Source organism: Epargyreus clarus, unplaced genomic scaffold (genome assembly GCF_041222505.1).
Source record: "Epargyreus clarus isolate Ecla_fem2 unplaced genomic scaffold, WU_Ecla_fem_2.2 ptg000021l, whole genome shotgun sequence".
Lineage (NCBI taxonomy): Eukaryota > Metazoa > Arthropoda > Insecta > Lepidoptera > Hesperiidae > Epargyreus > Epargyreus clarus.
Window position 1 is genome coordinate 16463805 of NW_027332228.1, and position 14172 is coordinate 16477976.

The window sequence follows — 14172 nt, forward strand, 5'->3', positions numbered from 1 at the left end:
CGTTTACGAGTGAAATCTATTTCCCCTACTATATGATCATACCTATGACTGTACCACTGAGCACAGGTCTACTCCAAGATTGAGATTGGTTTATCTTTAGATTGTTCAGACGATGTAGAACTGTTCTTGATTTCGACGGTACCAATGCTATAACATTTTTTATATTATAAGACCAGTATTAAAGTACCGTGTTTTGGTTTGAAATATGTGGTACAGTAGAAACACTTTCAGGAGCTATTCCAATTTGTCCTTATCGATAATTAAGGTAGATTATTCGTAGTGACGTTGCAGAGACGACCCTCACATCCATTTTTATCTTATAACAGCACAATTTAAAGGCGTAAGATTACTTACGAGATTTTCTAACTCCTCAAGGGTCGCAATGCACTTGATCGACCAACGATAGAACTCCTGTCTCATAAGGGGTCGAAAACAAATGTCCATGAGAGCAGTACTTATCTACTTAACACCAGGTAAGCTGCATGGTTGTTTACTTGCTACAATAAAAATAAAATTATACATCTTGAATACTTAACTAGTGTGATGTGTGGTGTCTCATTGCATTTCGTGGAACTATTCAGTGTTCACTAGTGTCTGAGTCGTCATCCATGTTTGCCAAATATCTGAATAGCGGCATGAATTATTGTCTCGATTCAAAACGAAGCAATAGGCATGGGTAAGGCCGTAGATGCCGCGATGACAGATTCATGGACATCGCAAATCTGAAAGAACTTTAAAAGTGTTTTTTTAGAAATACTAGAAAACAAAAAAAAAGTTAATTGAAATTTCGGTTTGAATAATTCGACTTTAGCAATAACAAACAATAAATATGATAACCTACCCATCATAGTGTCGGAAGACATCGTTAGGAAATCTATATGCCTAAGACACAAAATACATGCGTATGTACGAGTACATGTTCCCCTCTCAGTGCCCGTACCCAGCAGTGGGACATTCATGGATTGACGACGACTTAAAATTCTGGACACCGTTTCAAAATTCTAATACAGTCCGGGCAGACCTATGTGTAGATACACGTTGTACACCACTCGTATTTTTAAGACACAAATATAAGCAATAAGCCGGCCTTCCTACAATTACCTGACGACAGATTTGCCAAGGCGTCGTCAGGGAATTTAGCGCTAACGATATTGTTATTACAGACATCAATGTTACTCATCTCGTGTTATGTTTCCACAAATTTAAGATAATGTAATATTATGTTGGACGTTTTGTTATGTTTATTATGTAACACTTTCATTTGTAATATTTACATGTAATTCATGTAACAATATTGGTGTAATGAGCGTAACATTGTAGATAATTAAATGATTGTAACAATTTGTATATTGTTATTATTGCCAAAGTTATTATTTAATGATACGCACTTTGTTCGTGTAAATTTTGTAAATGAGCTGTAATTTGTAATAGGATTTTTCTACAAAAAAATGTATAAGTGCACCTCAATGTCACCATTAACAAGATAATTGATATAAAAGCTTCCAAGTTTTTACTTCGAATACTTTACCTACACAATTATTAATTATTATTTAATTTCCTACACTTATTACTGGCCTATCACTGGGCGCCTAAAACCTAGGCTACATAGTAATTTAGTCAAGAACAACTATTTTCTTTATCCATAGACTAAATCAAGGAAATTAGCATATGCACATTCCCTGGGCCTTCGCTGTTATTGTTGCAAGGTCCTGCAAGTTAATCATCTACGCCCAGTACATAAATCCAAGTGCATCGACTACAACAAAACTACCTTTTCAATTTAACTACGCTCAGCTGTACGTACTCAGCTGTACTTTAAACACCTGATACGTAGACTAAATGTACTTTATTTTCAAAAACAAAAATTGCATGGAATTGCGAAGTCCCTAATGTCTGCGCAACTGAACACCTGACAATCAACTCGGCCGCCATCGTCAACAATACTCGGAATCAATGATTACTTTCATCCTGCCATAGCAACGATACGACCTCTAAACACGAGTCATCGACCCTAAAATATTTCCTAAATCGGTTAACGTCCCGACCGACACGCGAATCCAATTTAAATAGTGCAAAATTATTCGAATTATATCAAAAATCGCTACCACGCACCCCCTTTAAGCGAAACCCCTGAAGCGACTCGGAGCTTACATATTTCAACTTTCATACTAATTTGATAGGCCCTAATTATCTCTTTATCCGCTGCGATGCCAGGAATGCGGGATAACGTGTATTCAATGTTATAAATGTGAAATTAATTTTATTTTGGTAGCCCAGCACCTACAAATTGTATAAATTTTCATTTCAACCATATGTATGGTACTACTACGGTAGTCTACTACTATGGTACTACTATGGTAGTCTACTACGATTTAAGAGACAACAAACACGTCCTTATAATATTATGTTGTTATAACCAAAGAAAAACATGAAAAATCTTATCCGTAGATTGATGTACACAGAAATTTATACTAAAGACAAATTCACACACCAACAAAATTATAATATTTTCTTTACTATAGTTATGTAACCATTGTCATATTGTAAGCCATAGTATGTAGTCATAGGCTTGTTAGTTTTAAAGCTGCTAAAACTCTGTGTCCGTAGAAGCCTTCACTCTACTCAGTCCCAGTATAAGGGATATACAAGACAGACTTAATACGTAGCATATGATTAGTCTTATTATTAGGATATGGTTACAGATGTCCATGGGTGGCAGCGATCCAACGTAAGATCCTGCATAGTTTAGGAATTAGACGCACAAAAGACATTCATCTATATAGTAGCAATAGACGGGACATGGGGAGGAAAAGTGTCATCCACAAGTTACTGTCAATTGGTAATAAGTCAGCCTGTTGTATATGTCAACCGTCAGCCAACCCAAGATGGTGTTTATGTTAAGCGGGATGAAAGTTTTTGTAGGAAAATCCTGACAATGTCCACTCTATAGCTCTTCATTTAATATTTTTTATCTACAAATACGTGTCTGTATCTACATAAAATATACAGCTAGTTATAAACGGCATTGACTTCTTCAGATCAGACGATGCATACCCATTTGCTAATTTTGTTACGAAAAAATACCCTCAATACAATTAAAACGGATCGCGCATACTTCACCCAAAATCGGATACAGATCTCCGAAGATAATCACCCGCATGTGTATTTAAAATACGTATTTTTTAGCACAAGTAAAATAAGACTAAAAATCTAATGGGCTTTCCCGAACTGGCAACGCCGAATTACCAATTCAAAATGGAGAATAAAGACACAACGAATGATTAAAAACCGTTCGATGCTCCGTTAGGGATGGGACTTGGCGAATAATTTTTCTTTTATATATGACTGTTGCGTACTTGAGCTTAAATTAAATTGAAAGGTTACATTACATTGTAGCGTTACATTAAATCATGTATGACATTGTAACATTTAAAAACGATTTATATCACCTGTGGTGTAATGTTATATTGATTGTGTTATTACTCAATGTGTCAATTACATTTTTTTACATGAAACATTTTAACAGACACCGTATACATATCAGAATTATATACTACTAGCTGACCCGGCAAACGTTGTGTTGCCATATAAATAAAAAAATGTTAAGGGTGAACAACCCTTATCACTTAGGGGTATGAAAAATAGATAGTAGCCGATTCTCAGTCCTTCTGAACATGCATATAAAATTTGGTGAAAATCGGTAAAGCCGTTTCGGAGGAGTACGGTAACTGTTGTGACACGAGAATTATATATACAGGGTGAATTTTTAAAACGGGCCTTCAGGGCCAAATCCGAAACTATAAGGATTAGCGAAAAATGCTGAAAAGAGTTACGAGGCCGATTTTGATAAAAACTAAAACTGCATCATTAGTTTTTTAAAATATCTTTTTCCCTAGCCGGGAATCGAACGAGTTCATTTTAAAAAAAAATACACCCTCTATATTATTCCACCATCTGATAGTGTCGCTTATAAGGATCAAATTCTCGGAAGCAATGTTATGTGGCAAATTAAAGGAAAAGGAAAATTTTGAAGAAAATACATATTTTTCCATACATTGCCATACTAATCCTTAAGGATTATACATAACAAATGATTTATGTGTAATTCTTTAGAAACATACGTAAGTCATACCATTGAAGAATTTGTTGGTTAATCAACTAATTATTCGATGTTATAATCGTGTACATACGGCTTAGTATGAGAAAGTAATAGTTTGGCAAGTAAATTACCGCCGTTTTTAGGATTTATTTTTTAATAAAAATAGATAAGTGATTAAATAGTAAATTGTTATTGTTTGTTGTTTATAACTACGTTTCAATAGTAAATATAATTTTCTATATCTCTTTGTTTAGTTATCACTCGGATTTGACTCGTAAAAGACATTCTCGCAAATTGTCAATTTTACATCTGTATTAAACGAAACTCCGCCCATAGCGAGTTAAATCTATTATAATGGTCCTAAAAGTAACCTTAACTAAGTCGGACATAAAAATATAAATTCTTGAAGAACAAAACGTCCATTTCGAATGATTTGAAACATTGAGCTAAAAAATTGTTAATACGCGAAATGTTTAAAATGATGAATGGCGGGAACTTAACTGCCAAATTAATATAAAAAAATATGTATTTTCTTAAAACTGAGGCTCTTCCTTTAGTTTGTCATTTATCATTACTTTCCAGATTTTGATCCTTATAAGCAACACTATCAGATAGTGGAATAATATAGAGGGTGGATTTTTTTTCAAAATGAACTCGTTCGATTCCCGGCTAGGGAAAAAGTTATTTTAAAAAAGTAATGATGCAGTTTTAGTTTTTATCAAAATCGGCCTCGTAACTCCTTTCAGCATTTTTTGCTAATCCTTATAGTTTCGAATTTGGCCCTGAAGGCCCGTTTTAAAAATTCACCCTGTATAAGATTCATCAAAAATAACATAGCTTTACTTATATTCTTATATACTACTATAGTGACAAAAATTAAACAGGTGTTACTTTGGCAGGCTGGTTCTTTTGCCATGGGAAACATAATCTGTAAGTACCTACAGAAAACTCAGAAAAACTAAATTTTACTACACTGTAAAACGGTCACTCGTGATATACCCGCCGTACGTAGTATGTAGGAGATCACTACGCAAAGCTTTAGCGGCACGATGGCCTTTCGCTCACATTTTTCTACATCACCCAGTATGACGCTGCCCCAAACAATAACATTTGCCCTCATATTTACTCTATGGGATGGCGGGACTTTAATGTAAGTTTCATTTGTTTTTTCAGAATTTTACTTGTAATATTACGCACTTAAAATAAATAGCAAGCTATTTACACACACAACAATTACTTTTTTTTTTAAATAAGCAGCTGATATAAGAAGTATTCTGTAAACTTAAAGCTATTATGAACAAAGTGGTTCAAATCGCTCTGCATAGACAGATGTAAGTAGCATTTAGTAAACTTAAAGCTATTATGTATGAGATGGTACAAATCGCTCAGCATAGACAGCCCTATATATTTTAAAGACGGAGCTAAATACATATGGATCCAGCCCACCACTACGCAATATGTCCGCCGTACGCGCGTAGTACGCAGGAATTCCACTACGCGCAGTTTTTGCGGCGGTTGCCTTTCGCTCGCGTTTTTCGCCTTCGCCCAGTATGGCGCTGCGCCATACACAGTTACTCACCGCTGAATTGTTTTTAAATGACGGTAGGAGTCGTTGCTGCCCATGCGAATGTTAAGTGTGCGTGCTTTTCAATTATTTTCATTCTTATAATGTCATTAATTATCGACATTCACAAGTTGCGTTTTAAGCTATGAGCATGAGGTTAAGAAGATAATCTTAACATATGGGGTATTCTTTAAAATACTATATGTTTTCGAGTATGAGGATAAATTTTTAACTGTAATTTAATTTTAACTTTTTTACATCATGACAAGACAGGTACTCGTTGTTGTATTTTTTGTAACTGTTTCCTCATTATCAGAATTATTGGAACCTTAACTTGACTGGCAGTAAGATTTCAATAGTAGAAATTGTCACGTAAGGAAAAAGCGTTATGCCCCCTCCATGCGACCTTCCCTCTTTCTCTGACAGTTTCTATTAAATACTATTATGTGTATCGATAGGACAAACAAAATTATAGTAAAGCACGTTTCTATCACTGTAACACAAACCAATATTTGTTGACACAATATTTGACACAAAGCACGCACCAAAATCATTCGCACGCGCCACAGTCGGCAAAATCAATACGATCTTTTGTTCATCCCCACATGGTCCGCTCTTACGATAAGCGAATCGCAATTCGCAATATCCCATTCCGTCTGAAGACAGTAAAAGTATCCATTTGTTTGCTTTTTTTCTCCCTGTTATGTCTAAATCCAGACTTTCCTTATTTTTATTGCGCGCGGAATTGTGGATTCGGTGCCTGGTAGCTACGACTTAGAATAAAGTTAGTTTTTACTACGTTATAAGTTTATCTTTTTTAGAAAATAATTATCATTTGCGTGGTCGTTAAGGAAAACGTGTAACTTATATCCACAATTTGTACTTCACGTTTTTTACAAGATTATAATAGTAAATGAACTCGCAGGACCCGTGATGGTATTGGTCACGGTCGACTATGGGCATCTTTGATCAAATCCATATAGAACCCGAGTCTACTCGAAGCCGATAACAGATGCGTTTCCTGAGGGTTAAGATGATCGCCTTAAATGTAAGTCGAACAATGTTTTCAAAGTGTGAAATATAATTTAACACGTAGACAGTGTAGACCCTTAACACGTCTCATATTCAGGTCCATTGTCCAGCATTGGGATAGTGGGCAAGTGCACTATTTTTATCTATAAAAAATTTTTCTGTATTGTTTACCATAAACCGTCAACTGCTACTAAAGAAATTACATAAAGTACGTAGGTATAATATAGGTAGGTATATTAGTGAGGTTGATATGTAACCCAAACCCTAAATTAAAAAGGCAAAAAAAAGGAAAGTGACTCAGAGGTTTCTGCGAAGTCTTGATATGCCATAATATATATTTTCCTTCAATTGTACCTGCCAAGAGCATTTTCCAAATTTTCTCGTGTTTTCGGTAATTGGCACTCGTGTGAACATAAGTCTCTGTCGTTTGAGCTCCGTTTTCAGGATTAAGGGCCTACTGAAATTAAATTCGTAGAAATGTAAAGGGTAATGACTGGATTTAGAGCGCTCTTGCTCAGTGGCAGATGAAATGCAAGCGATAAGTATTGCACGAGCAACTATGAGTCGGATCAAACCTTTACCTAATGGATAATGGTCTAAATGTTGCTATTCTCCATGGCCATTTCTATACTAATTCAGTAGTCAACTCTGTTTTTTTTTCGGAAAATCGGACTGATTGTTAAACTGGCTGATTGTATATCGAATCCGCAATATGTTAAGGTATTGGCGTATGGTTCTGGGGTCTTTTCAGTTTCTAGACAGCTTTGCAAAAAAAGAGAGCCACGTAAAGCGGTCTACGAAAAGCATTGTTCAAATTTTTCCGTCTTTTCTCTTTTAGCTCACTTTAGTGAATTGGATCTGATAATTTATGTTTATCACTGTAAAATTGCAAAATAATATAAAAGTTATAGGATTGAAAATTTGTAAATTTCTTATTTAGCACGAACATAAAATAAGCAGTTAAGCGTTCTCTTAATTAGTTAGTATAGAATGAACAATATATATCTCATGTAAGGGCTCTTATTCTTGTATATATAGTATTTTAAAACTTATCTAGGCTTTGACCACAGTTGATAATTAAATTTTACGTCATGATACTCGTAAATTAAGACGTTATACTTTATAGCCACTTCGTTTTTTTACGCGCAATCAAATATTATTATCGTAAATTAAAATAGCATCGAACTTATTATATTGTGTAACAATATTTCTAAATACATATTTTAGATGAATTTGACATCAACGGATTTCGTGATAATTGATTGAAATTGGATAGAAAAACCAAAAACTTAACGGTCTTGATGGCTGACAAGCTATAAGAAGTAAAGTACTGTTTACTTTTTTAGTATAATTTTCCTATAATATCAACCTAAGATAAGATTAAATTCCTATCTGAGGTCGACCAAAGATGCGCCGCTACCGAAATAAGTTGTAACGCCTTGGAAACATATATGTCTTACTACCTAATGAAAGTGGTCAGTTGGTCACTGCCGCTGATAGACATTAGCAATCAACTGTAAGTTTACCGCACTGGCCAAGTGCGAATTGGAACACTTTACTGACATTTTGAGATCTTTTTAAAAAAAAAATAGACGTATCTTTAGGTTTCCTAACGATGTTACCCTTTACCATTATAGCACATAATAATTAGCTTATAATACTAGTACAAACATAATTTAGAAAAATCAAAATTACCTATGTGTCTGAGATTGAACGTTGGACTGAGATCCCGAGTCTCAACGTGTCTATGTTAAAATTATTAATCATTTATATTTATAAAAGACCAGTGGCCATCGCAATCAACTGTTCGTAAACTGATATTACGATGCTATACGAAGTAAACATCGTAAACGGGTACACGTAATACGGTACTATTACCTGCGCAGGCGCAATAAATTGACCTCATACCTGGATGAAGATGTAAAATCATTTATGGGTTTCGATGGAAGAGGAACACACGCGTTGATACCCTCGAACACTTTACGATCATAACGTGGATATAATTAAAGCAGCACTAGCTATATTCTTGTATCGTACATTACAAGTTTATGTGATAGTTTGAAGAATATAAGCAGTAATAGCTTAGTATGTGGCTACGCCTGAGGTACGGATTCGACATCTCGACATTTTATGGAGTTAAATAAAAGAGCATACATTCCACCTGATGGTAAGTTCCTAACAATACCAATCAGGAAAGGAACTAGGATGGCAGTCTCTATCACAAGCAGCCATACACACGTTGCCATACACTCTTTAATAAATAAGCGTTTGAGCCATACCACACTCTTCAAACCAGACCATACTACAGCGGCTATAATGTAGATGCAACTCTACATTTACCACCCTATGATTGATTGTTTATTTAACTAGTGGATTGAGTAATTCCTAATATTCTATCAGTATGTTGCTTTTGCTTACTGTTGCATGTCCCATGTCCCATATCTCGCGACACGCAAAATGATAAGCGAACTTCCATAAACTTATGGGGAAGATTTGAGTGGCAGCGAACGCAATATCTACCAAACGCAAACGCAATAGTATCGCATTAGCAGTAGTATAACACCACCGCCACGGAGATACAATATTAATTGAATATAATATACACTAAATAAACTATACTAGTGCAAAAATAGTAAAATAAGCTATAAACATCTCACAATATCACTACTTTTCTAAAGTATTTATTTATATAATACATTGATTGAATATTGATATTTACCTCAATCTCCTTTACTATAGTTTGATATGTCCTACGAATCTAAATTCAAACCTCATTCGAACGCAGGTAGGTATGACGGTATATGCGTTACCTAGTATCTTGAAGGTCTGAGATCTGTATCAAGCTATGTAAGTCCTAATATGATAGCCAGTAATTTCCAGTGATTCTTAGCACATTACATTAAGTAGATACCTACTTAGTTATTTTTTGCGTTATAGATTTACTTTATATGTCGTATTATTTTTACCTTATTACTTACATATGTAATAACTTATTTAATTCATGGTTGGTTTATAAATTGTCTCAGTATTAAACATGAATAATATGACGGGCGTCGTAGCAATGTGACCACTAACGCCATCTTTTATTGAATAGCGGAATCACACAAATCATACTTGAATGTAAAATTTACAACACACAGATTTATGAATACGTATTTATTAGAATAAGTTACATATTTTTTAATAATTAAGATAAGATTCAAATTACACCTGGTTTTAAAACAAGGTAGGCAATATGGCTTAAATTAGCAACAGGTAGCTACAACATGTACCCATCCAAACTGTATTCCTTATTCTAACTTCTCATGACCATAATTATCCTAAACGTGACTGTATACCTATATTTTGTTTACGATAAATTGCCAGAAACATCCCTTAGGATTATACAGAATGAAATTTTCTACCTTACTGAACCTGATTTTCATATGCCTATAACTCTGCAATACCCTAACAATCAAAGCAATAAACACTACTTGTCATCATTATCCCGACAGCCCCTTTAGTACATCAGACATTTACACGCTGCTGACCAAGAGCATGTCGTGTCGTGGTCGTGTCGTTATTGTATTGGCCCCTCGCCAGCCACTCACCTGTACGTTCCAATTTAGTTTCCGGAGGATGCGGCGTGACTATTTATAATGGCGTGACGAACGTCGATGACAACCCAGTCTAGGACGTGATAATTGGCTCACTTTTTCATCAAAAACACTCATGAAACTAAAAATCTGAAGGGCCATAGCAACCTAATTGGTTTATTTAAGGCAGAAGCATAACTAGTCCAATAAAAAAATATTTGTAAGACATAATTGTATTATAATAAAAACCGCAAAATGTTACCTGTTAAATTTTCCGTCATGACGAAGGTGACGATCATCCATAAATCCTTATAAATGAATAGACTTTTCTATCTTCTTGAAAAGAGGATTTGATAGAAGTCAACGCACTTGACTATGCTTGTTGCCAGCAGCAGATGAATAACTTCGCAAGGAGAGTACTTAACTCCTTCAGATCTTACGTAAGCAGTAGCTTATCTACCTGTATGTGGATGATAACAGTTAGTCGCCCTCTAAGACCTCAACGGGGAGAAAAGGCGTGGAACTATTTTAGATAAACAATATAAGTGTCAAAATTTTCAGCAACAATTAAATATTTGTTTCTTTTCATTGAAATTTGAAACGAAATTTTGCAACTCAATTTTGAAGAAGATTGCCTAAAAGGAGTTTACTCATTGTTTTAAGAACTGCGTAGGCGACTGTTTGTTTGTGAAATAAATCTGGATCAAGAGTAAATAATGAAGCTATCATGATTGTATGATTTCTCAGAAACCGCTATAGCCATTATAATAGCGAATGAAAAAATATTTGCTCAGTATTTATACTGGAACATGCTAAAAATGTTTCTAATGGACTCACATCCGTTAAATCTACGTGCACTCATTAGTTTTTGGTATTTCGTAGGAATGATCGGCATAAGAAAACTGATTACTTAATTGTTTGAATTTCGGCAGCAGTTCGGGTTTCGAGACTCTGGTTTGAGACTTGTAACTTTAATTTCTGAGTTTTGTGAAATTTGTGGATACTCCTCCAATCCGAAATTAGCTTGTCAGAAAAAGAAACTATGTGAGAATATAGCATCATCATAGACATTTTGACATAAATTAAGCAAAATTCAGTCAAACTGTTTTCAACATTATTCACTTTAGGCAAAGGTGAAAATAATATCGTTATTAGTATCATGCATTACCTATATTAAAATTCTTCAAAAATGGTAGTTTATTAGATAAAGGGGAAAACATTGACACTTAAATTTCATCTTTGATAGAATTACTAGTGGATCGTCCCCTAAACGCGTAAATAGAGGAGGCTGATGTCACTAGCATGCAGACTTTCCCCAAGAACGTCATGAGCGTAGGCGAGGCATTTGGCAAAATCTCCCGGAATCCCTTTCTTCTGAACCGGAATTTGGAAGTTATGAATGAGAAGCCATTCCTCCTATGTCTCTTGATGAATGGTTTACGTCAGCGACGAGGTCAATCCACTGTGAAGTGGTTAATGTGGGCGATATTACGATGAAGGATTCCAATGGATCATTACGCTGAAAGGGAAAGTGAGATATCGTGAAAATAGTTTTGGCAGTCCAATTTCATGAACCGAGCTAGAAAACAACGAGCGTTTCAATCGTGGGGATTGTAGTTTTGCGTACGTAAACAGGTACAGTGTAACCTAAACATTTTTAGATAGCAATTTTGTAATTCAATAACCATAATCAGCTGTAAAGATTTTAATAATTTTGTTGTATACGGTAACGTGGCGGTTTAAATGTTTATTTCATCGCACAGTGCGGAGTAAGTAATATACATAGTTACGTTTGCGGTAAACAGTAGTTATGCCTACATAGACGACGTACAACATATAATCTGCATGAAAATATACATATCTCCATAGGATGAGAAGCTTAGGCAAACGCGTTTACAAGCGACTCATTTCGCCGGCTTACGGATCGTAAACAACACACCCCAATTCTTTACGACAAGCCAAATTGAAAAAAAAAACCAAAGTGTCCGCTCATTTGTTTAATAAACAGTCGCCAATAAATTAGCCCAAAGATAAATCACTATTTCGCAATAGCGGAATATATTTCAGCGAGAAGCATTAAGCGTCACACGTACAGAAATATCGTAAATGAATCACAACAGATTTTTTCGCGTTTACACCTGGAGATGTAGGTACACTGTTGGTTCGTACTTACCAACATCTGTCGTCGAAGTTCGGATTCTTTCGACAGTAAGTTAGACATATTTCGCTAAAAACTATCAAATACATTCTTTGGACAGGCTTACGAGTGCTTACGATATTTCGTTAATAGGATTTAGCTGTTGATTAACCGATTGGTTAATTCTTTGCGAAGCTCACTCGAAACGGATATCTATATCTGAATAAATAATGTAAAACTTCGCACAAAACTACTGATTTAATGTACAGCGTAGACTTCCTGAAACGAAGCCAATTTTTGTCACCATGGATGGCATCTACAGGATGACTCCCGTTTAGATAATACAAGTTATTTCTGATCTTACATATGTTACTCGTCAGACGAAATAATAAGGCCATTGGCCTAATGACAGCAGTTTTATTTTTAGTTTGGGACTCTTCAAGACGACTCGTTTTAAGTGAGAGGTGAGAGTGGGAGAGTAGTACGTTATTCTCTAAAAAGTCTTTACACATTTTTGGCAAGGTTTAGCTGATTTACTGGGTAATTAATTGCAGTGTGCTGATGTTTCTCTCAACCAATTTGTTCTACCAATATTTATGTTGGTAAATATATATTTGAGGATCTCCCTACGTATGTTTCAATCTTCTGTTGTCGTATTTTACAAAAAGCTAAAATAAGTTAAACGTAAACGAGGCAGGATTTAAATCTGATTTGCAACCTATTTCGTAAAATCAAATATCGGCCCAAACAATTGCATTTTACACTCGGAGCTCTACACTGATTCCCTGTAAACATACACATATATAACACATACATAATATATATGAACAGGTAGGTCATAAACAAAAATCTTACTTCGCCATTTTTATATCTAGATGACCGGAGATCGATTGTATTTGTCAAACTTTGCCGTTAATACAAGTACATTTCCCCCACAGGTAGTCCAGCGCGGATAGAAGAGATGCAGTCAGTTAAGACGACCCGGGGTAGCCGGGTGAAGCTGGAGTGCCGGGCGAGCGCCCGACCGCCGCCCCGGATATCCTGGTACAAGGACGGGAAGCCCGTCGCCGATATCGCTCTTAGGAGATTTCGGGTGCAAAATTATAGGTAAGTTATCGAATTGATTTTGAACTATAAGTACCTACATATGTTTATCAATGTCCCATTGCAATGCGGGGATGTATACCAATACGAATATTTTAGAGCGTATTTGGTGAAGGAAGTCACAAGATAGCAGGGATCCCATGTCGAATATTTTCAAAAATTACAATTGCGAATCATATATGTAGTATCATTAATATTACGGAAAGGTTTACCGTCTGCTATCAAACTAAAACAACCGGGTATAATGGCGCTACGTGTCTTCGGTAGTACGGAATCTACAGAAGCTCCTATGTTTGGCCACTTGCAGTCAGCTAAGAAAGTCTCCACAGCATCCGATATTGCTTAACTTTTTAACGATATACATCTACACTTTAGCTAGGAAATAGATCGACAATTCTTCTTTTTAAAATATTTGGTAAAGAGTTTATTTCGTCCACTTTTTATTCCTTATGCCAAATGGCCACATGGTAGACTAGCAACCCGTTTATTACTTACCTTGCCTATAACTGAACTGATGGAAATGAACCCATACGGTTATCTTTTCTAGTAAATTCAGCACTATCGTGACTGGACGTTGCATCACACGTTATGACCCAATTAACATCTATAATAAGCCGATGATCTTGATACAGAGGGAGGCCGTGTCCAAACACATACAAGC

The 14172-nt window shown here is 35.5% G+C and overlaps 1 protein-coding gene across 2 annotated transcripts in view; it reads left to right on the forward strand.

Annotated features, from left to right (window-relative positions):
• The window catches only part of vn (membrane-bound neuregulin protein vein), an 80963-nt gene that overhangs the window by 58536 nt on the left and 8255 nt on the right, over positions 1-14172 (forward strand). For both annotated transcript variants that reach the window (XM_073084980.1, XM_073084979.1), the window contains exon 2: positions 13346-13514. In XM_073084980.1, coding sequence (XP_072941081.1) covers positions 13346-13514 — 169 coding nt within the window. The remainder of the gene's footprint in view (positions 1-13345; positions 13515-14172) is intronic.